General features: G+C 43.9%; 1 protein-coding gene across 1 annotated transcript in view; it reads right to left on the bottom strand.

Annotated features, from left to right (window-relative positions):
- LOC139693434 (homeobox protein engrailed-like) overlaps window positions 1–27,167 on the bottom strand; it is a 61,920-nt gene extending 34,753 nt beyond the window's left edge. Inside the window, exon 1 of the mRNA XM_071591576.1 lies at window positions 25,931–27,167. Coding sequence (XP_071447677.1) covers window positions 25,931–27,167 — 1,237 coding nt within the window. The remainder of the gene's footprint in view (window positions 1–25,930) is intronic.
- Between the last annotated feature and the right edge of the window lie 386 nt (window positions 27,168–27,553).

The following is a 27,553-nucleotide window of genomic DNA, read 5'->3' as shown; positions in this document are numbered from 1 at the left end:
TCCCATCAACACGTTTCCACTTATCCCCTACTGGAATGAAGCGTCGTGGAGAGCTGGAACTGATGATCGTTTTATTGGGTAGCCGAGGAAACACTCAAAGCGATGAGCGGTGCCTCTTCGCTTATGAGAGGTGTGCCATCGTCTTTTGTGTGTTCAGCCTCCCGGGTTGGCCCCCGAAGCAAGAGAATAAATGGGAAGTGATTCCGAGGGCCTCACGTCTTTGCACCAGAAGGGGAGACGTGAGGGGGCGGGGAGGTGGGATGGGGGAGAGAAACGACAAAAAGATGAAGGGGTCGTAAAAAGATGACGCAGGAAACAGAGAAAGGGCCGTTCGCAACCCCTTAAGACTTTCCCCGGGCGAGTAAGAACGGATAAAAAAGGGATCCCGTCGCGGACCTTGGTAACTCATTTTTCCGCCGTAAACGACCCATTGTTTCGCTTCAGAGGAGGCAGGGAGTGTGTGTCCGTGGGTGGGTGGCGGTGAAGTCCAGGTTCATAGGGGAGGGGAACCAAAGAGGGGGTGGGATGGTGGAAATGGCACGGCGGGGGTGGGATGGAAAATAAATACTTGGCGGTGGCGGCGGCTCTGCTCCCCGCCGGTCCCGGTGGAGAAAGAGATGAGGAAATCAATGCACTCACTCCCTTCACCTACCTCCCTCGCCGTCCCCGCTCCCTTCGTGAGGAGAGGGAGGCAGACGCGGACCCCTTTCGGCCAGAAAGTGCCGGAGAAGAACAAGGGGAGTGCGGAGTAAGGGTTATTCGAAATGAACCCAAGTCAAAGCGCGAGATGAACGAATGCAAGTCACCGCGAAGATAAATTCCATCATTTTCTCCGAGAAGAATGCTTGGGTCCACATGCAGAATCATGGGAGGGAGACTTTGGGTTGATGGGGAAATAACTAAAATCGGTTAATCTTATCTCATTCCCAAAGTGAATAAACAAAGGGCCTTAAAAATCAAGAACTTATGACTTAAATGTTTGTCGAGAATACGAACTCGCCCAAACGCTTGAGAAAAACAAAATGATATCGTAATTCATTTTTACATAATGATTTTTATCGCCCTCTAAACTTGCTGTGAGGTCATTTAAAGTAATATGATTACCGAAAATATTTATAATACACACTCAATCCACGAGATGTGTGAGTGGAAAAATATTCTTATCCGATAAATTAGAATGAGTTTATCCTAGCTCTGGATTAAAAGGTTCCTGATACTTTATTTCCGCCGTAACTTACTGGAAAAATATCAAAATCGAGCAGGTCATTCACTCACTACTTCAAATTCCTATTACCTTTCCAATTACTAACAAATCTGCGTCAAAGTGAGAAGAAATGCACGTAGCGAATCGGCAAAGCTTTAAATACACTGAAATATATGAAATACAAACTGACTTTTTTCTCATTAATCCTAAAATGCCGACGAAATCTAAATATTATTAACATGCTCTCCTGCATTCCCTTATTTTGCAATCATCTGTTTCAAAGTTATCGGAAATTTGGAGCCACATGCCAAGTTACATTTAGGTCATTCTGAATTCCAAGTCACCTGAGCAACAAAAAAGGTCTATCAGAAATATTTGCTTTTAAATTTACAAATTTCATAGAGACAAGACCTCTGGCTTTGCATCGAGATAATTACGTAGCAACAATTTCAGGTGCTTGCTAAGGCATTCGAGAGCCAGAGTAGAAAGGCAATAACATATGAGGAAATATTGAAAGTGTTATATTAAACATAGGCATGGCAAATGGGAGACGACTCCATCATTTCCTTATAGCCCTTGGAAAATCGACGATTCCTGTGCACAGGAAAGGAGAAATCATCGAGAGGCGGTCAGTACCGAGACATTGGACTGAGTACACCTTGTCCTTTCCGAAAAGGCCCTCCGCGCAGCAGCCACCACTGGGCCCTCTTTCTCCCTCCTCGCCTCGCCCGCCAACCCCTTTCTCCCGGCGAACACCCTCCCCGCAGCCGACTTCCTCGGGGCTCCTCACCTCCGCCTCCCCATTGTCTCATCCGCATCCCCTCAATCCTCTCCTTCTCCATCCCTCTCATTCGGCAGATCTCTCATTCCCGCAACCAATCACATTCCTCCCTCTTACGATCCCATTGTCTCAGGAGACATTTTATTTTTTTCCTTCGGCCGCGAATTTATTTGTTCCATTCTTGCCTGCCGCAAACCTCTCCGTGGACGCCTCGGCACATAACGCAGCTATCGACATCCAGCTCGGCACCCCGGGAGGAGGAGATTACCAGCTTAATGCGTTCCGTGCGCTGCGAATTAACATTTACTTATTGCCCCCCGAAACAAAAACGAAATGATAGTGCCGAGAGGTGTAAAGTGGCGTGGCAGTGGGGGGTCGCTAAGTCACGTGGGTCTCCCCGCCTGGTGGTCACCCGCCCCCGAACCTCGTCGCATCCACCCTTTCCATGACCGGCTGTACTTCCATTCATTCGCGACCGACGATCGAGGGCCATCGAGGACGTCGGAGGCATTGTGGGAGAGCGAGTGAGTTAGCCAACTCCTCTTCTCTCCCTGCCTCAGAGGGGCTCCCCGACCGGGCTCCCCCGAGCGATAACCCCATTGAATTTAAATTTCGACTCCTTTTATTGGCGACGCGGGGGAAGTTCGCGGGGGCCTGGTGTCGGCGCAGCCAGACGGGGCTCTAGGAGAGAGGCGCGCATAAGCGTATGCAGAGAGGAGGAGACTTTCAACCCCCCTCGGGAGAGGAGAGACAATGGGCACGCGGAACACAAAGCCGTTCTCATTGTTAGCGCCTTGTTGGTCGCCGGTAGGAAATCCGAGGCACGACGCATATTAATTGTGTTTTTGTCAAAGAGCCAAATATATCCTCTCGAGGCGGATGCCATCAGCGCCACGCGAGAGGGAAGGGGAGATTCCGCTCTCAGCGATTTATGCACTGACGATGAGATTTTAAATGGCATCATGGTTTCCATTTCCAACAGTCTTTGAAACCACGTCCGCAATTATTAAAATGAGGAGCTCGTGCACTCACTCACTTTCACCGCCTGAAGATATTGCTCTGTGTGGGAGATCCGGTTTCCATTTCAATCAAGGTGCCATCAGCCTTGAGGGCCAACAAAAATAGCACTACATGGAACGAAAGCCGCGTATCATATAAGTTGCGATCGGATCAATATGGGGGACTGAGTATGATACATCGGCACTCTTTAATGACAAGCAAGGTTAAAATTCCAACGGGAAGATATCTGTTGAGAATATTGAAATAAATTCCTATTACAGAAATAATTCACATATTTGATAGAATTACGTCACAATGACGGTACTTAAATGAATTAAAGCACCAAAGTTACCAGCATTAATATAGGGCAAAGAAAAAAGTTTGCATAGTTTGCATATGTTCTAAGCAAACCAAACGTCTTGTTGTTTACTCGTGAAACCACATCATTCGTAAATATATGAACTGTGAAAATATCAGGAAGAGTATAATAGGCAGAGGTTAAAAAATTGGATGGGAAATTAGGAAGATATCAAGCTCATCAAGGTTGGGGTCTTTGCCGCTTCTTTTCGCCGAAGTCACGTCACACACACCTCGGGAAAGAGCGATGCTTGGTCCATGATGCTGTGGAGTTGTCTCTCCCATCTGTGACGACACCTTTGTAACATTCTGAACGAAGAAACTCATCTGGTCTCGTGACCTCAACACCGAGATGGCGTCCGAAGAAGCAAGCCCCGGGGACACTCATCTTTGCTCATTTGGCATCTCGATTCTCTCTCAATGCTTCACTTTCGAATGAGAAACGTAAATTAAATGGCGAAGTAAGAAAGTGGTCGATGAAAACGCTCTCATGTGAATACACTAGTACATTCGCTTAAATCATGGTTTACTCAAAAACGGGAAAATGATTGTTTTAAGATTTTATAACTTCTGACTGGGGAAAATGCTCATGAGTGAAACAAAGAATAATAATTAAAATAGGAATGCCGTTTAGCAACTGAAAGTGCCCATTCGCAGTTCCCAATCAGATTTAAGAGTGCAAACTTCATTCCCCAGTTAAGTTGATTGACAAGCATTTCGCAAACGCATAATATATTTTCGGATTAAAATAGACCCATACGATCAAACTCACAATAATGAAACTCTCACTGATATTTTCGACAGACTCCTTCCAATGGAGTGAGAAAGGCCGGCGCGGAGTTCGATCATGTTTGACTCCAGCTTCGCTCGCCGCAACCTTTGCCCGGGGGGTGGGGGCGTCGCGGAGCCTCCGAGAGCTTGCCCCCGTCCTTTCCGCTCGTCCACGGCCTCCGCAGGGCCAAAAGGGTCGGACGAGGCTGTCTTTGCCACGGGGTCGGCCCCGAGCGCTGGTCGGGGGTAGCCCATGCATCGCCTTCGGGACCTACCCTCCTTTCTCCCAGCGTAGGTGGCCCTGAGGTGGGGGGAGGCAGGGGCGTGTGGGTCACCGATCGGCGAGCCGTATTGGAACTCTTACGTATGTTCAGCATTCAATCCGCCTTTTCGATCAGATTTCCCGCACTCAATTCTTAGATACAAGTTCATCACGGATCCTCAAGTTAATGACAGCATAAAATTTAATATCCTATTGATTCGTAGCAAATAATGAATATGACGTACGTACCTAATACCAAATACTGACGAATGAACTGTTTCACTTTTAATAAAATATATTTCGACGTCACTTCATCATCTTAAGGTGACGTCGCAACGAGGAAACCTAGATCGAAATATATTTTATTAGCAATGGAACAGTTATTTGCTACGAATCGATCATGTTCGCTTTCCATAGCACCATACCTGGATCCACTGGATTGAATGCCCCAGAACCGAGCAAATTTTCTGTTCGTGGAGTTTAAATTCCAATTCCCCGCAGACCTACGGCCAGTCCTTACTCACTTGCCTTAGCATTGATGCAATTTGTCTCGAATGTCTAACATGATAAATATTTAAAAGCACAAATGTTCTCGAGTAACCACCGAAAATATATAAATACTATACACGAGCCAATTTTATAATTATTTATAAATGTCAGGGCCAGTATTCTTTGGGCAAATAGTAGAATTTGAAATGTCCATAAATGTATTTCTTTATCCGAATTAATTAAGCAAAAATTTTTATGTGCTTTGGAAACCCCTTTGTTTCTGACTCAATTATAAATCACAGCCGATTTAACGAATGAAGTTAATTTCCAATGCGCCCAATGAATAAGTGGGTCCAGATAAAAATCAACTTCTCAGTGCTAATTCCTATTCAAGATGGAAGGAATCGGAGACAATCCGAATCAATCATTGAGCGTCCAATTCCAACCTCTCTGGCTGAATGCGAAACGAAATCTTTCGACGGAGTATGACCTACACCCTGAATCGCCCTCTTTCTTGCTCAAAAGTGTTTAAATACAAGTAATTCGATTGGGATATTATATTGAATTTATCGTCGTCATTAATTACATAAAATGCAATGTGAATATTAATGTGCAATGACTCGAGATTTGATGAAAACGTTCAAGTATTCGGGTCACATTTAGTGATGTGGATTGTGTCAGCGACCGATCGACCCAATGGGAATTAATAAATGGCAGGGCAGGAAGATGCCCTGGGGGAATGTATGGCGTATTTCGGCCTCTTCTCCCCGCCCCACCCCCTGGCATTGACGACTGCGGGGGGTGGTGAGTGCGGCGAGGGTGGTCGACCGGGGCACCGCGTTATCATCCTCTGACCTTCTTGGTAGTCGGAGGCCTCCCACGAGGGTATAAAGAGCGATGGAGAAGTAAGGTAACTCCAGCCGGTAACGCTCACTCCCTCTTGGCTAGAAGAATATGTTGGAACCTAGAGCTCGTCATTTATAAGACGTATCAGAGGAAGATATAACCACAGAGTGCAGAGAGGAGGAAGCTGTAACGACCAGAAGGCACTTAACTCCCGGTCGCAAAATCGTCACGACTCGGCGACAATTACAGTAATAGATTCCTAAAAGGTACATTATTGCACTTGGGACTGCCTGTTAAATATTGGAGGTCATTGTGCCAAACTTTTCCCAGTTGAAGGTATGCAACTTATTTAAACTTATATGCAATAGGTATGGTTGTTATAATAGCCAAGTCGAGGAAATTAAAAAACATTAAATGTTCAAACATATTTGCGTTTATCCAAAAATGACGTTATATAAAAAAAGGTTTTTGATTTTCACGTGGCACACATTTTGACTGCGCAAAAAATTACGTGAAAATACTTCGAGACACTTAAAATCATCGTATATTTCTCATACGTTGAATTTTACTTTATATAAATTGCGGCGTATTTGTGGATACCTATCGTTGTTATCCTCTCGTAGGATTGTGTGACGGATATTTGATAGTTAAACATTCCTGGAAATATTCCTGTTTGGGAAAGGTTCGCCACACGGGGCATTGCCCGGAGATTCCGATCATTTCTTGTTTTCAGTTGATCGCAATAGGAAGCAATGCTGCAATGCCTCACCTAATCACAATTCCCCAAATTAACAACAAAGATATTTTTTGGCGGAATGCGAATTGTGCATTAAATATCTGTATCTAGAAACATTTACCACCTCGTACTGCGTTAAAAATAAAAATGAAATATTCTGCATGCGAATTATTTATTCGAATTTCAAAATTATCATTTAATTGACTATGTCCGAAGTGAACACCCAAAACTCAATTTTGAAATGTTAATGAACGGTTTTGAGAAGTGGATACTTTAAAAAATATAAGGCCAAAGATTGATTGGCAACCATTTTGAACATAAAAAAGTACAGCGTACTGACCATAAGTCATTCCACCCTTCGTGGATGATGTTGATTTATGTGTTAATCACTTCCTCCAAGAACGATCAACGCCATAGCCGTTCCGCAAGCATTCAATTTACTACTTGGCGTGAAAACCAAACAAATGACCCCTTCAGGGATCTCACCTTTTTTTGCCCTGAACCGACTCGACAATAAAATACATTATTTTAAACCATCAACAAGGAGGAGAAAACTCACTGATGTCAGCGCTGGTAATCCTGAAGCATTTTAAAAGTACCGCTCCATGAAAATATAATACGGGATAATTAATTGAATTCTATATAGCCTATCCCTGTGGCCAACGGCCTCACTCAATATTCGAAATGGAACGAATTACCAGTTTACACAAAAATGGTTTTCCATAGAGTGCACAAATGGTTACACAGACAGAAATAAATATACGCTAGGTTTACAAAATAAGATTAATTATATTCACTGAATACGGGAAAACAAATAAGAAAAATTGATTCACCATTTTATATAAAAAAGACCGTTATTCTGATATCATAATTGATGTGCCATGCTCGTAACAGTGTCGGACCTTATAAAATGTTAAAACTTGCCGGTACTTGGATTTCGCCACGCGACTCAATTACTTAGTAATCTGAGGATATTGACCGTCAATCAACACGATGTAAGGAAATAACAATTAATAGGAATGATTCAGCATTGCGAAGATTTAATTTAGCTGAAATTGGAGCATATCCTCTCAAGATATCTTCACTGACAAATACATGTGTATGTAAATACTTGTCTCGTAAAAGGTGCATTTCTTGCAGAAGAATATTTAGTCTGTTGACTCAGTCAAACGAAAAAATGATATGGGTGCATTTACTTCGCTTTATGTGATCTGACTTTTGAAAAGAATTTTCCATTTAAACGAAAAACAATTTTCAAACTGTTTATGATAAATGTACTAATTCTTTAAGAATACCATGAATCTCATTCACTATGGACTCATAATAGGCCCATTTGTTTCGGAAGTTATCCATCACACGATTTGCCTTTATCCGAACAGGATTTCTGTTTAAAGATCCAATTTTCAGATTGATTTGCTAAAGATGTCATCAGTGAAAGCCTAATAAGTAACAAAATATTTCTTGAATAACTGTTCTATTTATGTGAATTGGGCCAGAAAATATAACAAATTCATAAAACTGAGAGATGCTGTCCAATAACACCTTGTCGTGGTATTAGTAGGTGCTAAAGTCCTGCGATAAGCATCATTCTGGCGTAGGCATTATGCAAATTGATCACATAGCCTATTTCGCGAGGAAAAAATTACTGTTCACAAAAATACAATATGATTTTGCTCAGCGGTACCAATAAGCTGAACATGACTTAAAGGAAATAAAATATTAATAAAAGAAAGGAAATAATACAAAATCGGAAAACGTTCTCGAATATATAAAATTCAGACTCACTCCATCAAACAGCCTCACTTGGTCGGTCATAGTTGGTTTAAATTATTAATAATTCACGGATGTTTTTTTGAATATAGCCAAGACGGAGTTCGATTGCTTTGATTTAAGGAGCATAATGGAGAGAAATTGAAACGCCAGAGCGAATTCTAGACCGACAAAACTTTTACAGCGAATGTAAATGAGTTATTTTAAACAGACTTCTCGTTGAGCCGTGACTAATACCTTCCCTTGTGTCCAGAGACGACGTACCAACGTTTTGGCAAGCCTTAATGGTACCTACTATCTGATACACGGGGATACGTTTGTTAGATTGGGATCTTGCTCGTATTTCAATGCCATTAATGGAAAAGCAACACGCAATTTTAGAAATTAGTCTCTCATACTAATATTTCGTCCACTTAAGGTGTGAATAAACACAAATCACAAAGTAAAACTTCTTCGCGTTAGAGGACAAGCTGCGTGTTCCAATGAATTTTGTCCCAAAAATAACAAGAGTTATATTCATTAGTGGAAATACTTAGTCAACCGGCTAAGTGTGTGTTTTCGATGGAACCCAGCACAAGAAATTGATATACTCGTAAGTCATCGCCAACTAGACATCAAATGTCCTTTAACCACGTAATATGTTCATATTAGAACACTAAAAAACATATAGAAATTTAGCCCAAGTTTGAGGAAACAATTTCATGCGTAGATTGAGATAACCTCATGAACAATCTGATCCTCGAGGAAGGCACTCACCTGATTCCCATCCAAATTCCACTTGCCTGAAATCCCAATCATTGTTACTCAGGTAAAAGTATATATGCAGCATGCCAGCCCAAAATCATTTTCGTCAAATACTTCTTTGCGAGCAGAAAATTAACGAAAAATATATGCATGCATGCGAGTCAATTTATTTTCTTGCTCCATAATAATGTGATGGAATCAGCTTTTTGTGCAGCGGGCGGACTGTTAATAGTGTGTGAGCTAATGACATTGTGCCAGTCTCGTTTTTTGAGACATTGCAAAAATTTTATCGGTTGATCAAAAAGAAACAGAAGGGAAATAATGCTTTCTCCTCAGACTTATTTCTAAACCGATGACAAAAAAATCGCGTCATACATTGAATGTCATTGACCCAAGGTGTGGGTCGTGAGACTGAATAGCGGGACGCATCGAAAGGGAATCCCTTCTCTAGAGGTGGGGGAGGTGGACCATTCCCGCGTCCCCCCCCTCTTCCCCCGCCCTCGTAACCCTTTCGCCCGCCTCACTCGGGAGAGGTCGTTTCGTTTGGCGACGAAGCAAGATGACTCCGGACCGCGGATCGGAATTGCTCCGGGATCAGAGGAGGAGAGTGAGAGAGCGATGGGGGAGAGGGCAAGTCATGCGTGTTTGTGCGTGCCCCCGAGTGCGTTTGCGCAGGGGGGAAAGAGAGGAGGACGGCGGAGTCGAGGCGCTCTCACCGGCAAGTCCCGTCCTCCACCGCCGTCGAACCTCCACGGGTCGGCCGGCAGGTGGAGTCACCGACCACCGCTCTCGCCTAACCCCTCCCCCCCCTCCAACGGCAAGGGGAACGGCTCGTTTAACCGCGCCTGCACCCTCCCGCAATCCACTTCCCGAGGACGCCACCGATGCTCGTGCCGCACACGTATATTAATGGTCGGTCGTCTCATATCTCTGCGACCCTGCTGCTTTTGCTGAGACTTAAATGAGTGTCCCAGGACTGCGAAACGGTAGCGGCTTAGTCATATCATACGAAAGCACCGTGCACTAAGGAATGCTCCATAGAGAGGAGAAAATTAAACAAGAGTTCACCCGGAACCAACAGAGTTACATGTAATTTACCCCGAGATAAGAATAAAGAATAGTGCATTGAATGTTGTTAGTAGTAGTTTCCATTTATTTCGGCGTGGCTTTTCTGTATTATTCCTTCCCTTTCTGATTCGTATAGCAATTGCGGACATTACTCCCTTAGCCTAAGTGTTGCCACTGTCCTGGGGAATCCAGTCTCCTTCGAGGGTGAGAGTCGACTAAAACATATTTGTGGGATCAAATCTGTGTTGCTAGAATAATGGTATATCCCTCGCATCCTATTTTGTTCTCTTCAGCTACTTCTCCTGATTTGCAACTCATAAAAATATTTCTTAGCTTCTGTGATTTTCATTCAATTGTGCCACCTAACTGTTATACGCACACAAATATAATTCTTAGTTGACGAAAGTACGTACGTCATCTTAGTGTTAAATATGAGTGAATAATTTATCCTTGTCATGTAATTTTCACCAAATATTTTGCAGAGTACATAAATGTAAACCCTGAGAAATATAATGCTGTTTCAAATATAAATGGAGCCAAATTCAAACATAAATGCAGTTTTCACCAAGTATTTCGCAATATATATAATGTAAACCCTAAGAAATGTAGCGCTGTTTCAAATATAAATGGAACCAAATTCAAACAAACCCTCGTGCGTCGGCCGGGTGAGTGGATCGGGGGTGGCGACGGAGGGAGGGATGGCACTCGGTGGCGCCCGCCGTGGAAGGCGCCTCCCACCCCACGCCTCCACACGGCGGAATGATTGAGGGAGGGAGACCATTTAAAATTAACTATGCCAGAGTTAGGTATACATACATAATTACTTACGCTTCTGATTAATACGATGTGATTTTTATACGAAATATCTGGCAAAATCACAGTCAAATAGACTCAGAACACAGAGAATATAAAGAACGAACTGTTTCAACCGAAAATTAATCGAGACAACTTAATGAATGTCTCTGCATTTGGCAAAGTGCATCCGATGTATCCACTGCCCAATGAAGCGGTACGTTTATTTACGACCAACCCTCGTGTCACCGCAACGCGACAAATTGAAGCATTGCCTCCGAGAGAGGAACGTCGCTGCTTCTTCATCTTCGCACCATACATAGTCGCACGTAATGCGCGCATCCTCGTGAAAGCGGAGAGGAAAGCAGTGAGGGCAGATCGAAGCAGCGCCTTTTTAAAATTAACTCCATTCCCTTGAATGTCGATGAAAAGATCATCGATTGAATTCCTACGGGTCCTCCAGAAAAGAATTCTGCCGGTCTGGGGGTATAGAATAAACGAGGCCGAGGAAAAGGAATGTAAGGTTCTATGGTGTTCCTCAAGTTCAGTGAAAATAGTCAAAATACCATATAATTTCCAATAGTTTGAATTTTATTCATTAATATATTTGGCACTGATCCGAAAACTACACTTTTGGCCTTTATATTTATTTTTTAACATCACTATAGCATTGTGTACAATTGATAATAACACTCGGAGGATGATTAAGTGGGAATTGAACCCGTGACCTAAAGGTTGGCAGGATAGGACTTTACTCCGTCGCCACAGGGACTGGCATAGTAAATAGAGGTCCAACAGTTTTAGTGTTGGGCGCCGTCGAAAATTGTGCAGTAAAACTGAGTAATGATCCCCCCTCCTCGGAAATATTTTGTGAAAGGTGGAATTTTCTTTTGCATAAAGGGAATCCAGTCTCATAAATATATCATATATCTCAGGGCCTGACGAATAAAAATATTCAAGTTTGATAACAAATGGAGACCCACACGCTTGAGTCTATTTCTCGCTGCACCTTCCATGTCACCACATTAAGTCCGGTGGTGTCCTAAGGTCAAATTAAATTTAAATTAAAAAATAATATTTTATATGCTATATTTTCAAAACAACAAGCGTGATAAAATTTTACGAAGCCCTTAGTAAAGGGAGTAGCAACTGATTTGGGGTCTCTTTCAGGTGTGTTTGTGGGGCGGGGGGGAGGATATGTGAAATCGGAAAAGAGCGCGAGAGATAGGGAATGCCCAAATGGAGAAATGCCCAAACACCACCAAGTTCTCATTTAGACGTAAATATTTTATTCTTTTCTGGCATAATGGGAGAGTTCAGCATTGGGGATGGCCTCATTTCACTGCTTACTCTTACCAAAACACGTTAAAAATACTGTAGGCATTAAATTCCACTCTTAATGTCCATGACAAGGAAATCAAGAAAAGATATGACCAAGGAAGGGATATATGATTAAAGAAAACGTGGTCTTTGGAGACAATGAAGGGAGATCACATAAAATAATGCATTATTATGGGTAATCTACGTAACCTATTACGTAGAATATCTAGGTATAATTTCACCAACTCAAACAATACACGAAACTAAGTTTGAAAAATATACAAATCAACTAGCTCGATATGAAATAATAATGTTAATATAATGATAAAATTAATCACTGAAAATGATTTCCTCCACAATTTTTAAGAAGCCGGCTACACCCTAAAATCTCAGGTATTACCGAGGCAGCTCCAAAAGGATTAAAAATTGAATTATAACCATTGAATGTAACAAAAATTTGTATTCAGTTATGCAGCTTTGATTAAAAACTGAACAACTATTTTGAATTTTTAGTATAACTACCATGCATGCGCACCCTTCAAGAAAATGCTGTTTTGAATCAAATGATTCCCACGGCACTTGTAAATAACACGGCTTGAGATATAATTTCAAAATTAATTTGGGCATAAGTTTGTCAAAATATTGAAAATGTCTTGCATTCAGCGTTCAATGAAATTCACGTTTGATTTATGACTCGCAAACTTTGTCCTTTTTGTACAGTCAATCGCCTTATTTCATCAAAGCATAACATGAATTTATATATAAACATCGAGGTACCTGAATATTCGCCAAATAGTGTCACCAACTGCAAACGGACCGCTCCAATCCAATCCATGGCCATCCGAAGACTTTCACGGAGAGAATCCGCACAACCGTGTATACCAATGAACTACTTACAAGAGAAATATCGAAAAATTATTTCAGATAACATATTAGTATCAAATTGTCACTAATTGACGAATCGTTATCATGAAAACCTCCGACCTAAACAAATGTCGAAAAACTTGTCTAAAAATGACTTCTAAAATATATACACATATTTTACTGGAAAATATATGCGTAAAAATGATATATATAACCTTTGTTTTAAGAAGATATTTCTGGTGAGAAAAATATTATTTGGTCTATTCAGTACTTCACTTCCCATCTCCTCCAGGATTAGTAACCCAATGTTATTTCTCTCCTTGACTAAAATTTCCCCCAAATTTGATGCAGCCCTCATTTCCCATGATTCCCATTCGTTGTTTGCATTTACTACCGGCTTGTTCCCACCACAATGTCCTTAACGGAGACAGAAGAGAGCAGTGTAATCTCCAACCGGTATCACCCAAGCAGAAATCCATTCTGAGGGAGAGGATTTGGTTGAGACGGACCACGGGCGGGTGGTGTCGCTGGGGCAGGACGCCCGGAGAATCCGGGAGGAAGGCCAGCGCTCGTCCCCGGTACTTTCTCGTGGTGGGGAGGGGGGGGAGGCCGCGGGGGTCGGCATGTCGGAGTCAAGGGTGTTGAAGGGTAGCGGGGAAAAATTAGACAGAATGAAATTCTCATCAAGAGTTGTGGTTCCTCTTCGGTGAATGAAACATTATTTTTGGGCGCCTTTAAACCTTTTCATTGACCATTACGGGCGAGGTTTTTAGTTGGTGATCATCAGCAATAAGCGATGGATATTATCAAGTGAAATTGTCGGGAAGAATTCAAGTACTTTCAACGAGAAAGCCTCGGCAAGAAGAAGGAAGAATTAGAATCGGTAGCTCATGCGCTCCGAATCAAATTTTTGTTCAATAACCCATGAGCATTCATTTACTTTCGTTCCAACAAATGTATTTCGTGTAGAGAATACGAAAATATCATCCTAAGGATTAATGTGTGTGGCCGTCGCAACATACTCCCACGCCGTACTTTCACCCTCGAGGGCGTTTTGCAACCGACCGCCTGTCACCACATCGACAGACGGAGGGGAAGGGGGGTTGGTTCTTCTTCTTTACCACGGCGGGGGGTGGAGGGGTGTGAGGGGGGAGGGGTTACCGGAATGATGGACGGGAGGCACCGCGCGCGCACCGCATTCGACGACGTCCATCCTAAGCAGTGACTCGACCATTGCTCCCTCCATGAATGCCAATCGCGAGAGCCATCGAAGAAATGGCCAACTCCATAAATGCATGGAACATCATAAACATCACTTCGACCGCACGTAAAAAACGGCCCACCCGTCCCGAAAGTTTTGCGAGTCGTGTATGAGTCAATTCGGCGCTGAATGGTGCCGTTTACATGTCGCCGACGTTCACCCTCCCCTGGCCGCACCCGACTTTCGAGTGCTTGATGGTATGGACACAATCGCCGTCGCTCGAGTGCGGGGTTTAATGATTCATTTTTCAGGGAATATATTTTCCCCGGAGTCTGCGGTTTAGATTGACAGGGGGGGCGGCAGGAGGATTTTGGGCAGGCGTGGATGACCCACCGCGCCCACGTACTCCGGAGCGTGGGGGAGGTTGTTGCGTGTTTTCGTCGCCGTAGCGAGCGAAGGCGTGAAGCACGGCCGGTCGCGAACGGAGATAATGATCGCTTGGGGAGGGTGAGAGCGAGTGATCGCCGGCGTAATTCGAGTCGATGGAGGCGAAAGGGCGAGGCCGGAGCTCCCTGGAATATCGCCTGGACCGGTGCCTCCGAATTCCTTCTCCCGAACTTGTGCTCTCATCCCCTAAATCGCCGTTGGGGGCGCGCCCCCGGGCCGCTGCGTCTCAGTCGACTGAGACGCTCTCATCACCCGCTCTCGCCGGGAGCTGCGCTTTAACTTCCGGTCGAAAACTCGACTTAAAGGATGGGAACGCGGCCGTTATGTGGAAATCGATTAAGACCACGTGCAGCAAGTGGGAGAAATCGATCATCCCGCTTCAGATGTGGGCAAACAAAAATAATTGACGATGATGATGATGGGGATTCAAATTATATTTGAACAATGAAAATATCCACTAATTTACGGAGTTAGGTTAACGTCAGTTATTTGCTCAGCATATTGCTCACCATTAGCAACTTTGTGAGGTTTTCATTTTCTATCCTTAACTCTCAACTGGCATCATCATTAATGGTTTAGAATTGCTCCTTTTTTAAGCTGATATCTCCAGTTACCGGACTTAACTTATATAGTCAACTTGAATAAATGTGTAAATATACATACATACTGTTACACACACACACACACACACACATATATATATATATATATATATATATATATATATATACACATATATATATATATGTATGTATGTATGTGTATATGTATGTATATGTATATATATATATATATATATATATATATATTATATATTACATACATATATATATATATATATGTATGTGTAGTATGCATATAACCAGTTCCTTCCTTCTTTTCCTTGAGAAAGTTGGCTTGACCACCGAAAATTAGAAAACGTGTGAGTTTCTTTTCTTCCTTGTGTGTTTCTGCGTTTTTGTTTGCTTGTGCTAACTTGATATGCATTATTATTCATATCCGTGAGACTTTCACATTAGTTTTATATGCACATAAACTTTAAGTTTATGGCTCACGCTAAGATGCGCGAAAGAACCCCAATTGGAGAAAAATTCAGCCTCCACAATTCATCAATAAATCGATAAATGAAAGTTGTGCCACATTTTAAGAATTTTTAAAATGTTTCTTTATCGTATCCTAATCCCATAGCATTTTCATCCTGGATTCGGACGCAAATTGGGGAGCCTATGATTTCATTTCAAATTTCAGGAATATCATCATTTAACACCTTTGCTCTAAGGTTGAATCATTAGCCATCAACTTCTAGATATTCGTCACGCCACTTTAAATGATGATTAATTATATAAATTTGTCGGATTTTATCGACGAATGTTTGTTTCCTCAAAATGTTAAGTCCTAAATTTGAAACAAATTATGAGAAACCACGATTCGCATTTCAAATGCATTGCCCGTCTCCACGAAACAAAGATATTTCTCCTTTTGCTGCAACATTCAAATACGCGTTGAAATTCCGAATGCAATGAATTTTTACATCACCCCTTCGGATTGTTACTTTCACATGAACATTTTTTGAAGCAATAAATGAGTAAGTCCAGCGTCATTTACTACCTTGTATAATAAATAGGTATCTTAACGAAAATTAACCTATCGATATTTTGTAGCTAAAAAACTTTAACTCGGTTGAAATGGGTCCAAAAATATCGGTCCTAATATGCAAATCAACGAAAATGAAAAAAACTTGGAAAAATAACCGTTTATTGACATATTTATATTGATGACAGACAATAATGACTGGATTTAAGACCCTATTTAACTGCAAGTTTGAAATTTGAAGAAGCAAATGACGTTAGTCTTCGATACATCTTAAAATTAAATTGCTACTACCGCTTGGAATTTGTATTTTCGGACACCTTGAAACGTAAGAATCATTTAAGATAATCGGAAGGCAATTCCCACTTCTTCCAAAATAAACTTGGTCTGGTTAAATAACGGAATACATTATTAAGTGAACAACACGCCAGTCTTAAAAGTTCCAGAATAATAAGTAGCTCGAATAAATAACTACGATTACAACAGATTTCACGTTAATATCCAATATTTGGGTTGGCGTATCGTGAGCCATTTCCTTTGACTTTCACGTTCCCCATCGACAAACTCCTCAACATATCCTAATGGTTACTCCTTCGGACAGTCAATCCGATAATAATGAGGTGACTCGATTAAAATACACCGCTCTGACTTTGAGAAGGCCATGTGGTGGTCGACGAGAAATATGGGCATTTTCGCGAAATAAATTATCACTAAAGTGCTACCAGAATTCTCTCGCCCGGAATCATTCAATGTACTTGTATAATCGCTTCCATTGAGAATCATACACCTAAATTAGATCAAATTTCCGATAAGTTATACGAGTATTAATAAGAGACAAAGTTTCACACCATATGTTTCAGCGTGATAGTTCCGCCAAAAACCAAAAATCAGGACTTGGTGCTTTGATTTTGGTGAAGCTGCACCCTAAAATTTATTCCCCATAATGGTCTGCGAAATATGATTATTTCGTAGTTCTTCTAATTTATTGTAATGAGAACCAATTCTCCGCGTTGATTTTTCCCCTGAGCAATTATCAAAGATGTGTAACTTTCAGGAGAGACGTAGAAGTTGTCCGTGGAACACTCACGACTCTCGTTTCCGCGGATTAGGGATTATAATTTACCAATTTGAAGTTTCACGAATGCGACTGATCACGAAGTTTTCCCTTCGGCAACCGCGAGCTTCCAAGATCTAACTCTCATCAATAGACCTAAGCCATCGTTAACCCAAACGCAGTTAATACAGCCAGGCCTGTAGTTTTCGGCAGGTCGTCAGTCATGCAACAGCATTTCCCTAAACAGTCTATTTACACTAATTGAAGAGGTCTCGCGACAAGGCAAGGATGTATTCCTCGAATGCCCTACCTAGCTTGTAATTGAGAGAGAGAGGGGGTGGGGAGAGGGAGGCTAGGGGATGGGAGATGGAGGTCGGGGAGGAAGGGGGGGGGGATTATAACCACGATTTTAAGCAACCCCTTCCACTCCAGCCTGCTCTGACTTCGTTCGCTCTCCCCATCCCTTCCAACCAGGCTTTACACCCATGTACATGCACCGCCCTTAATGTGTGTAGGAATATATGCCTAGTCTCTCACCACAACAGCAGACCACTAACGAGTTGCCTGAAAACCGCCCCAAAGCGAGACAGGAAAGAGGAGGGTGTCCGGTGCTTAACGAGGATAATGTCGGGGAAGGGAGACTTCCTGGAGGAGGGAGGGGAACCGGGAAAGGGGGAGGAGATGGGGATGAAGTCGAGTCGGAGGGAGGAGGACGGACGGCCGGCGGAGAGAGAGAGGAGCCACGAAAAAGAGGCGCCAGGAGTGGCACCACGAGTTCGGGATCTGCACCGGCGAGTGCAGGAAAATGCGCACCGAAAAGTGACACAATCACGATGGAATGGTGAAAAGCTCGAGCAAAATATGTTCGTGTACCGTAACAAGTGGACGAATACCATAACTGCAAATAAACCCTTGCTCCATTAAAAGAGGAAAGATTTTTTTCCAAGGAGTCGGAAGATACGTACGCGTAGAAAATTCTAGTTACCACATGGCCATACTTAATTAATCGAAGTCAAATAGTGCTCAATTTGAATAGGAATCCACATATGTTCTTATGAAATGTCTATGAGCTCAAATTAAATACGTGAAAACAGCACTGGAGGTCAGGTCTCAACTTATCATAAATATATTCAAAGGTATGAATAACTAGATCAATAATAGAGCTAAAACAATTCGGTAACTCTGAATTAAATCTTATGGCAGTAGCACCAATACATTCGAACAAAAGATAAACCGCCAAAAATAACGAATCGCCGAGATCCCAAATCGATTGCTCCCGGATATTCCCGCGGGCGCTGAGAGAGGTCCTCGGTGGAGCGCGAAAATTAGGACGGGCTTTAATCGCCTCCACCGTCGACGGGCACGGGGTGGCGACCCCCTTAAAACCGCCCACGTGACCTCCGTCGGCCAGCCTCCCACGGCCTGCCAACGGCGAGGGCAGCGCGCGAGACCTCCCCGCCCCATCCCTCGGCCCCTGAATCCAAGGGGGCCATTCCTCCCCCCCCCCCACCCGTCTGGTGGCGACCCTCTGAGGGCACTCTAGGGCCCTGGCAAGCAAAAAACAAAGGGTAGAGGCGAACCGAGGGACGCCCACTCGGCAGAGAGCATCATCGCATGTGCTCGGGGTTGCTGCGTAATGTATGTGGCGCCTGCGGTGGGCAAGAGAGGGGCGGGTGGAGAGGGGGGCGGAGAGGGGGCGACGGTGTGAGCCACCGCGGGAGAATGCGGGGCCTCACGCGCTCCAGAAGGCCTCCTCGTCCGCCCAGAGACGAGCACTCCTCCCCGGCGTGAAAACGGCCGTAATTCAATCGGCGGTTGAGGCGCGGGGGTTGGGAATAAAATCACGCGCTGGTCGCTTTAAATAACTTTCCCTTTTAAACAGCAATGCTCGCCCGGTATTTCCGCTGGGTGGCGCCGCGCCGACCCACCCGAAAGCCACACGCTCTCTATTCGCTCATAAAGCGTGGATATCATCTACTTCACAGGCTATTTAGGAGGGTGTAGTGCGGCTGCGGTGGGACTGCGTCTAAAACCTTAGCGTCGCATCGTATTGTCGAGCGACGCATCGCCTTAGAGAAGAAATCCAAAATCTTCCCGAATAAATCCGCGACTAATGACTCATTTTAGTAGGAGGGAAGACATACAATTTTAAAAAGTTAAGTAAAAAATATGGAGACTGACTAATAATTCACTAAAGTATGGAGGATGCGGTTCAACTATCTCCCAAGCGTATGCAGCAATACATTCACAAGCAGAGAATATTTCAGAAAACATCAAGCCCACGGTATCACTACAGAGGCCAAAAATGATGAGAAATAAAAAGAAGGAAGAGCAGGACTGGAAGATGATCGTGAATTTGAAGAGAGCGAAAATCATTCATTCTAAGCCGAGAGATTGAGGATGATTCAAATTTTTATGACCAGGAAGTTCTTTCGCAGAGTCATTGAGAATTGAATTGCGAAATCCTTACATTTAAATCCTCACGTTCAATCCTTGGACCTGGTCAAAAGGCAAACAATATTTCAAAATAGGCACGTACTTCTTATGCACAGCGGTGCGATATAAGTTTTGCGCCGACTGAAAATAAACTGTATACATTATTGATTCGTTGAAATCGTTGTTTTTCAGTCCTTTTAGTGAAAATTTGAAATTTTTCAATTTGAATTATTGAAAATTTTAAATTAATTATAATATAAATAATCATACCAGCTATTTTGAGCAATAACAATGCCAAATAAAATAACTCAGAATACACGTGCTAACATCCTAAGTGAAAATCAATTGAATGAATAGCTACTGAAAAATCTTGGATTGATTAAAAAACACTGGTGATTTGAGGTGTATATGGGGAGCGGTGAAATTAAAATCAAAAGAATGCGATCATATTGCATGAACGTTTTTGATACGCACAAAAAAATAGGCGAATATGTGGAGCGGAAGCATTTCCTTCTCCTACGATGCGATGAATACCTGGCGAAATGCAAGTGGAACTATCGCAAAAAAAAAGAGAAGAGTGGGAGCTCATCGGGGGCCAGGCAGAGGCATCTGGAAGGCGCGAGTGAGTGAAACCGGAGGCCAATTAGATACACCCGGCGAATATTTTACACGTTTTCTGGGGAGAAGGGGAGGGAGGGGGGCCTGCGTGGGCGGCATCACATCTGCCCGACCGACAATCTCCCGCCATCGGGTGTGCGATCGGGGCGCATAGCATTTGTGCCACCGAGGGACGAGGAAGAGAGAGAGAGGGAGGGCGGGGAAAGGGGGAGAGGAGGAATTGACGTTTAAATCCCGTTAATGACCCCCCCCCTAGGCTAATTCCCCGAGGCGAGAGCCCTTCGTCCTTTGTCGCCACGGCGCGCACCTTGACGCGCGACGATAAATCAGCAAGATCCCCCCCCTCCCATTACCACATCGCCCCCACCCCCTCGCATTCCCCTCCCTCACCGTGAGAATTAAGAAGGCACGTCATAAAACTCCAATGAACTCAAACATCAAACAAACAGTTACCCATGAGCCGCGGGCGCTCTGACAATTTTTCACGAAGTCCGTTTCCCCCTTGACTGCGTGCGTAAGTGCTTTGAAGAAAGAGCATAAAAAATGAAGGTGATAAAAAAAACCGATTTGGCGAGCCCTCACCCCCCCTCCCTTCAATGACGAGGAATGCCTCCCCTCTCCTCGCTCTCTCGCGTTACCTTCCATGTCCACTTCCCCCCCTTACCCTTAGACCCCCCCCCCCCCCGCAACCATTAGGGATGAACGTCAAAACCTAAGAATAACACCCGAACAACATCAATCCTTCGCAGCTTTAAGGCTCCCTTTGTCTCTCCGCAGTTCGAATCATCCATCTCCTTGCTTCGCCCTCCCGATTCGTCGCCCTCCAAGCCCCCGCACCAATTGCACGCCCGCACCCACGCACCGCGGTCCCCCGCTCCACTCCTGCCTCGAAAGTGCCCCTGACACTCCGAAGAAATCTTAGCAGCGTCTACAAGGCATGTTTCAAACGAGGAGCCCCGCCTATTATGTAGAGCGATGTGGAAAAGCTAAGCACTTCAGCGATTACCTGAAATAAACTACCCTAAGGTGAAATCAACAACTCGAAGGCATGGATGAGAGTTTATCCATTTAGGGAAAATTCTGCTTCGTCCTTCGCCGGACACGCCTTTCTCCGGCGACCGCTCTTTTTCCAGCGCCACAACCGAAACTCACCCTTGCATGATCCTCTTTTCCGAAAAGAGGAAATGTGCCATTTCCGAAAATGTGGTTACAAGGAAAATTAAAAAAAGGATGATGTTTTAACTGTTCAATGATTGTTTAAAATAATATTTAATGAGATGACTAGGCACGATGAAGAAATTAACGGGATTTGCGAATACACGAAAATCAAATGGTATGAGGAGTAAAAGGCGGTGATTAGTATGAAGTGCTGCTGTGCAGTCGAAATACTCGTATACATGGGTAGATAACTAACGCTTCAACATCGGCAAGCCATGAGACGCTATGGAAAAAGACCAATGCATTAGAAATGTAATGCTAGGTCCAGAAATCCATTGGGTAGTCGGTTATTCTCTGCTCCTAAGGTTAATTTAATTGGAGGAATAAAAAAATACTTGCTAAACTGATGCGTCATGATTCTGAAAGACGATGGTAATGGTTACTTAATGTAATAAAAGGTGTCCCCTTTTGTTTGGCTTAACCCGAAGAGAGGCTTTAGATTTGCTGATAAATTCGGCCGGAATTTAGGATTTCGTTCGTAACTCCACTTTTTCTTAAAATAATCTTAATTCAAATCAGTGTTTGTCAAATAATCACCTAAACAAAAAATAGTGACGTTTATTTTATTCAGGCTTATTAGGTATCTGATCTTTTTTGGCATCCGTGTGCATCTTCACAAGAATGGAGAGGGATTTTTACCGAAGGCGTTATCATGTTAACTTATTTAGTCCTGCACCGAAATTGATATGCATGTATATGCATTGAGGTTATTTAGAGAGCATTTCCAAATGCTGTGATGGTCCACATACTGATTGATCGCTGAAAGTCTTATTTTACGACTGCAAATCATTTAACAATCAGCGTCAACTCTTTTTTAACGACAAAAATTTTCATTCTGGTTTCAATATTTTTCTCCTACGAGGGATTTTAAAGTGAAATTGAATTTTTTGCTAATGCGAAAGAGTGTTACATACAAATAATTAGGAGAAGAAATTCAATAACAATCTGCCGAATATATCGCGAAAGCATGAAGCAAAAGATTATCGTGTGTTCCATCGAATCTTCCTTCCCTACCAACTACCAACAATTCAGCCTCATTCGTGCGTTACCTCACAAACGCTTGAGGTGCTGCGGATGCATAATGCTGATGTAATTACCGTACCAACAAATTCATACACTAATGCAATGCTTGAATCATGCTTCTGGTGTCTAAAACTCGAAGTAATAAATGACGGACATTATACCACCACGTATCCATTGAGATATCAATTAAGTGAAAAGCCTATCAATCCGTCAAAGGGAAAGGCAAGAAGAGTCAACTTCGACAAACCAGTTGAAAAGGAGAGGAATTAATATTAACACATAAGAAAATCTGGTAACTTTATCGAAATTAATACTTTGACGTATTAAATGAAACAAATGTGAACCACAGAACATTCTCTTCCATTTTGCATTCATCCAGTAATATTATCATGGGGGAGGAATAGAAAACTATATGCTATATTAATATTAATAATTCAGATTTTTCAAAAAATGAAAAATGTATTCAAAACTTTCATTTTCAGCTACGCAAATTAATACGAATATCACCAGGCAAGCGTAAAAAATGTCTGAAGTGGAGAAAAATTAAACACTATTTACCTATTCATTAATTAGCCTTAAAAGCCCCTCCCCTGCTCACAACTGGCTCAATGTAACTATGCTTTCAAACTGCTTGCTTTAATTAATACGAGCACACTAAAAAGTGCAGGGAGAAAGGCAAGGCGAGAGTGGAATATAAATGGCAGAGGAAACGCTTCAAGGAGGATGATTAACGTGTCCCCAGTCGTGGTAAAATAAGATATGGTGGATAATAATTTCACTCAAGCAAAAGATGTTTGCCTGCTTAATTCACTGCGCTTGGCGAAGAAGATACGTGCAGCTAACGCACATCATATCTCACTCCTCGGGTACTACTGAAGAGTTTAATTATGGCTAAGATTTAAAAGGTTTTGCATTTCAGAGGGTTCAAAGCACTCCGGGTTTGTGTGAGTGCGTGTATGAACTGTGTGGGCTTAGCGGAGGTAGAATGAGAGCTTTCCTCGAATTATATCACCCACACCACACATTCGGCTATGACCGAAAGTTAATCAGACTCTTAAGGAGTTGAATTGGATATTATTTAAAAACATAACTTTATAAGTGCTCCAATCGTGAAAATAAATGTGTGAGCCATTTGAAAGGAATGTGATTCGGCTCCGGAAATACGCAGCATGAAAGCCATGGGAGGGAATACAGAAGCATTGAAAAATATTTTCAGAAATATGAAAAACCTATCCATATTAAAAGATTTAGTACTTCTCCACAGAATTACAAAGAGAGATGCAAAATATTTTAACATGGATACTAATTACTCTCACGCAGTGAAGTCTGGCATAGTGGAATATATCCCAAAAAACCTAGTTTTTAAATACAATGGAGCGTTTTCTATTTAACCGAGATAGAGATAGTTTCTGGTCTTTTTTGTTTCTTGACTTAACTAAGATAAGTCCAAAGTAGTGCCAACAAAATGCAAAAGAGACGGAAGACATTTAGACGGATAATTGTAGGTTGAAGTTCTGCGTTGAAATGTCTCTGCGGTATTAATGTGTTTCCTAAATATAATCAGCAATCTTATAAGTATACACAAGTATAAGAAGCAATCGACCGTTATCCTTAACACACCAATAACTTGATGAACTACGCAGTCATGATTAATTCGTTCCAATGCGCAATATAGGTATATTTTCATGCTCTGCCACACCCTCCGTATCAACCTTTCAAACGCGACGCTGGCCGATTTAAAATTGGTTATCACTGATTTTTGTTATTGTTTAATGTATATTCCAAATTACCAAACCCAAATCTATGGAGGAGCAAGCCCTCGGTGGTAGAAGCGGCATGGAATCAGTTTCAGATAAAAAATTTACATTTATGATGCATTATTTGAAACAGCCCTGTCTTTTATGCGTATTCATTCACTAAACAACCCTTTCACGTCTTAAGATAGGAATCAAACTAGAATTTCCAACAATCGCATTATACTTGCCTTACGATTTGATGTGATTAATAACTGCTCACCCAAAATATATTTTCTTATATAATGTAGGAGCATTAAATCTCTCTCGCCATACCCAGTTTCACCAAGCTAACTTTTGACAAAGGGAAAAGACATAACGTACCAACTTTCCGAGATATCCGAAGATATATAGTTCCTTCTTGGTTTTATGAGCTTTTAAAGGGAGCTCTGTAGTGGCTGACCGTCTGTTTGGGTGTGGACTGGGAGGGACGTTTTGGGTTCTGGAGTCGAAATTATCCAAGCATGCGGATGTGCTTCTATTTTCAAATGTCTTAAATTGGCAAATCATAAAAAGGGATGCATGTGTGTGTGTGTGTGTGTGTGTATATATATATATATATATATATATATATATATATATATATATATATAAGTGTGTGTGTGTGTACGCACACACCTGTACACACATATATAGTCTACAGAAGTCCGTCATGAGGAAATGTACCAAGCCTAGGTTGACAAGGTGGCTAAGTGCGGCTAAATACGAGCATAGCTAAATATGGGGTGATAAGAATCCCGTAGTTTAGCGCTTGGAAATCAGTAGCGCACAGTCCTAGACCACACAATCATGGCCAGCAATTTGCAGAAAGGTGAACGACATAGAAATTGGGAGAGCAGCAGGTAAAGATTTAACCCCCTAATTTCTCACTCAATATTTATTATTATGTTACAAAAGAGTAATAATTCGTCTATGTTACTAATAGATACCAAATAGGTATCTCAGCATGCTAGGGAGGGATTCCAATGCTCTGTCTACAGCGGGATGAAAAGCATTTGGAACATCAGTGTAGGTTTTATCAGTTAGGGAAAGTTAATTGAGAAATAAATATTGAGCAACAATTTAATTAAGAATTGGAATTGCTTAAACTAAATCAAATGCATTCCAATGTTCTACGTTTGCCACAGGCAGCCATAAGCTTCTTTTGCCCTGAAATAATATATGCCAGCTATGTACGGATGGAAATGACACCAGAGAATTTTCGCAAGGATTTAAATTTTTTTTGTAAACCTACAGGACACTAACGTTAGGGAACCAGCGGTTCATCTATATTGAGGGTGAAATCGATTTACATTCAAGTTGGACAACTTGAAATTCCTAAGCGTCCTATTGGCCTAATTAAATTATCGCCCCCTTACTCAAACCCAGGCTTTTTAAGGATATCAATCCTATATAAATTACTCTTGTGTTATCCATAATTCCTTCGTTTGTGAAAATGGTGGGAACCCTTTCCGGATAAGGAAACTCCGATGTTTCCTTCGGTTGACCTCGGGATAGACGCAGGAGATGAGGGGAGCGGCAGCAAGGCCGGGGACATAGGGACTCACCAGAGGAAGGCCTGTCGGAGTAGCGGGTGCAGTAGACCCAGGCGGGCCACAGCATGGCATCCTTCCCGGCCCCGTTCTCCGGGTTGGGCAGCTTCTGCTCGGCCTCCGCGTCGGCGCCCTCAGCCTTGGCGGGCGACGACTCCAGCGAGCCCCCCGTCGCTGCCTGCTGGCCGTCGGGGGGCTGCTGCTCCCTCTGGGGTGCCGCTCCACCGGGCGTCACCGCCACTGCCTCCGGGGCCTTCTTCTTCTTCTTGGGCAGCTGGGGGAGGGGAGGCAGCAGAGTGGGTGGCGGAGTGGGGGACAGTGACGACCCTCTGGATCCCTCCCTCCCACCCAACAGCAGCCTCCGCCGGCCCCGCTCCTCCTCCTCAAGCACGGCCCGTAGGCCAAACGCGGGCCGCAGTATGTTGTCTACGGAGAAAGGGAGCGGCGTGGGCGCCGGGGGCGGCACGACCTGTGGGTGAAGGTGCTGGTGGTGGTGCCTGGGAGCCCTGGGGGTGGAGAGGGCCTCCTCGGGACGGAGTCGGAGCAGGGCGTGGTGGTGGGCGAGGAGGTGGGGGTGGTGGTGCGGAAGGGGGCGGGCGGGTGAGGTCGCCACGAAGTCCGGCAGCCAGCCGCAAGCGGAGGGGGTGGCGGGGTCCATGGGCGCGCCGAGTGCCAGGCCCCCGAGGGCCACCCCCGCGGCCAGAATGGCCTGCGGGGCGACGATGGAGGAGGCCGGGGGGTGGGGCGGGGCGAAGGGCGAGAGGGCCAAGTGGTGGTGCGGCGTATGGTACGGCGACGCCATGTGGGGTGGCTGCGGGTGCGGCGGGGGCGGGGGGTGGAGCGGGTGGTGGTGGTAGAGTGGCGGCGAGCCGGCGTAGTAGGAGGACGAAGAGGAGGCGGAGGGGGAGCACGGGGAGGCGGAGGCAGAAGGCGATGGGTGTGTGAGGGGCATCCGGGGGAGGTACGGGTGCGGGGGTTCATGGGCCGAGGATAAGGCTGCCGCCGGCAGGAGGGGCGGCGGCGGCGGTGGGGGCGGCGGGGGGCCGCCGGTGGTGTCCCCATGGGCCGTCTCAGGTTCGAACCTCGAGAGGGGCGGAGAGGCGGGCCCCATGGGTGGCGAGGGTGCGGTGCCAGAGGGTGTTGGCGCAGCAGAGGACGAGTGGGGCGACGAGGGGTGGTGGCGGTGGATGTCCCGGCTGGGGCCCGGACTTGACGCCCCACTGGGGCTGGACCGCTCAGTCTCGAGGGCCATGGCGACCGGATAGGCGTCGGTTGCTCTCTTCCCTAAGAAGCTCGGACTCGCGCCCGCGGCTCCTCTGGAGTCTTCGATTTGTGAGTCGCGATCCGTCTTCGAAGGCCTCTTCACTCGGTGCTAGTGTGACGCGATTTCATCGCTTTGACTACGGCGCCTGAGTGCTAGTGGCTTGCAAAATTCGATTCGCACAGTGCTAATCTGGCCCAATTCTCTCGCATGAAACCATTTCACCTTTCTTTAATTAACCCAACAGCATTTAGTACTCATGCCATTTGCGAAATGTTTTTTGGATGCACTGTTTCGTATATAGCTGAAAAATAATTCAACTAAATCATTTTACCCTCAATGTTCAATCCACGTTGAACTCTATCTATGGCATAATT

This window comes from Hetaerina americana, unplaced genomic scaffold (genome assembly GCF_022747635.1).
Source record: "Hetaerina americana unplaced genomic scaffold, ioHetAmer1.1.p SCAF_1, whole genome shotgun sequence".
Classification (NCBI taxonomy): domain Eukaryota; kingdom Metazoa; phylum Arthropoda; class Insecta; order Odonata; family Calopterygidae; genus Hetaerina; species Hetaerina americana.
The sequence above is the reverse complement of the archived record's forward strand: the minus strand, read 5'-3'. Positions and strand labels throughout refer to the sequence as shown.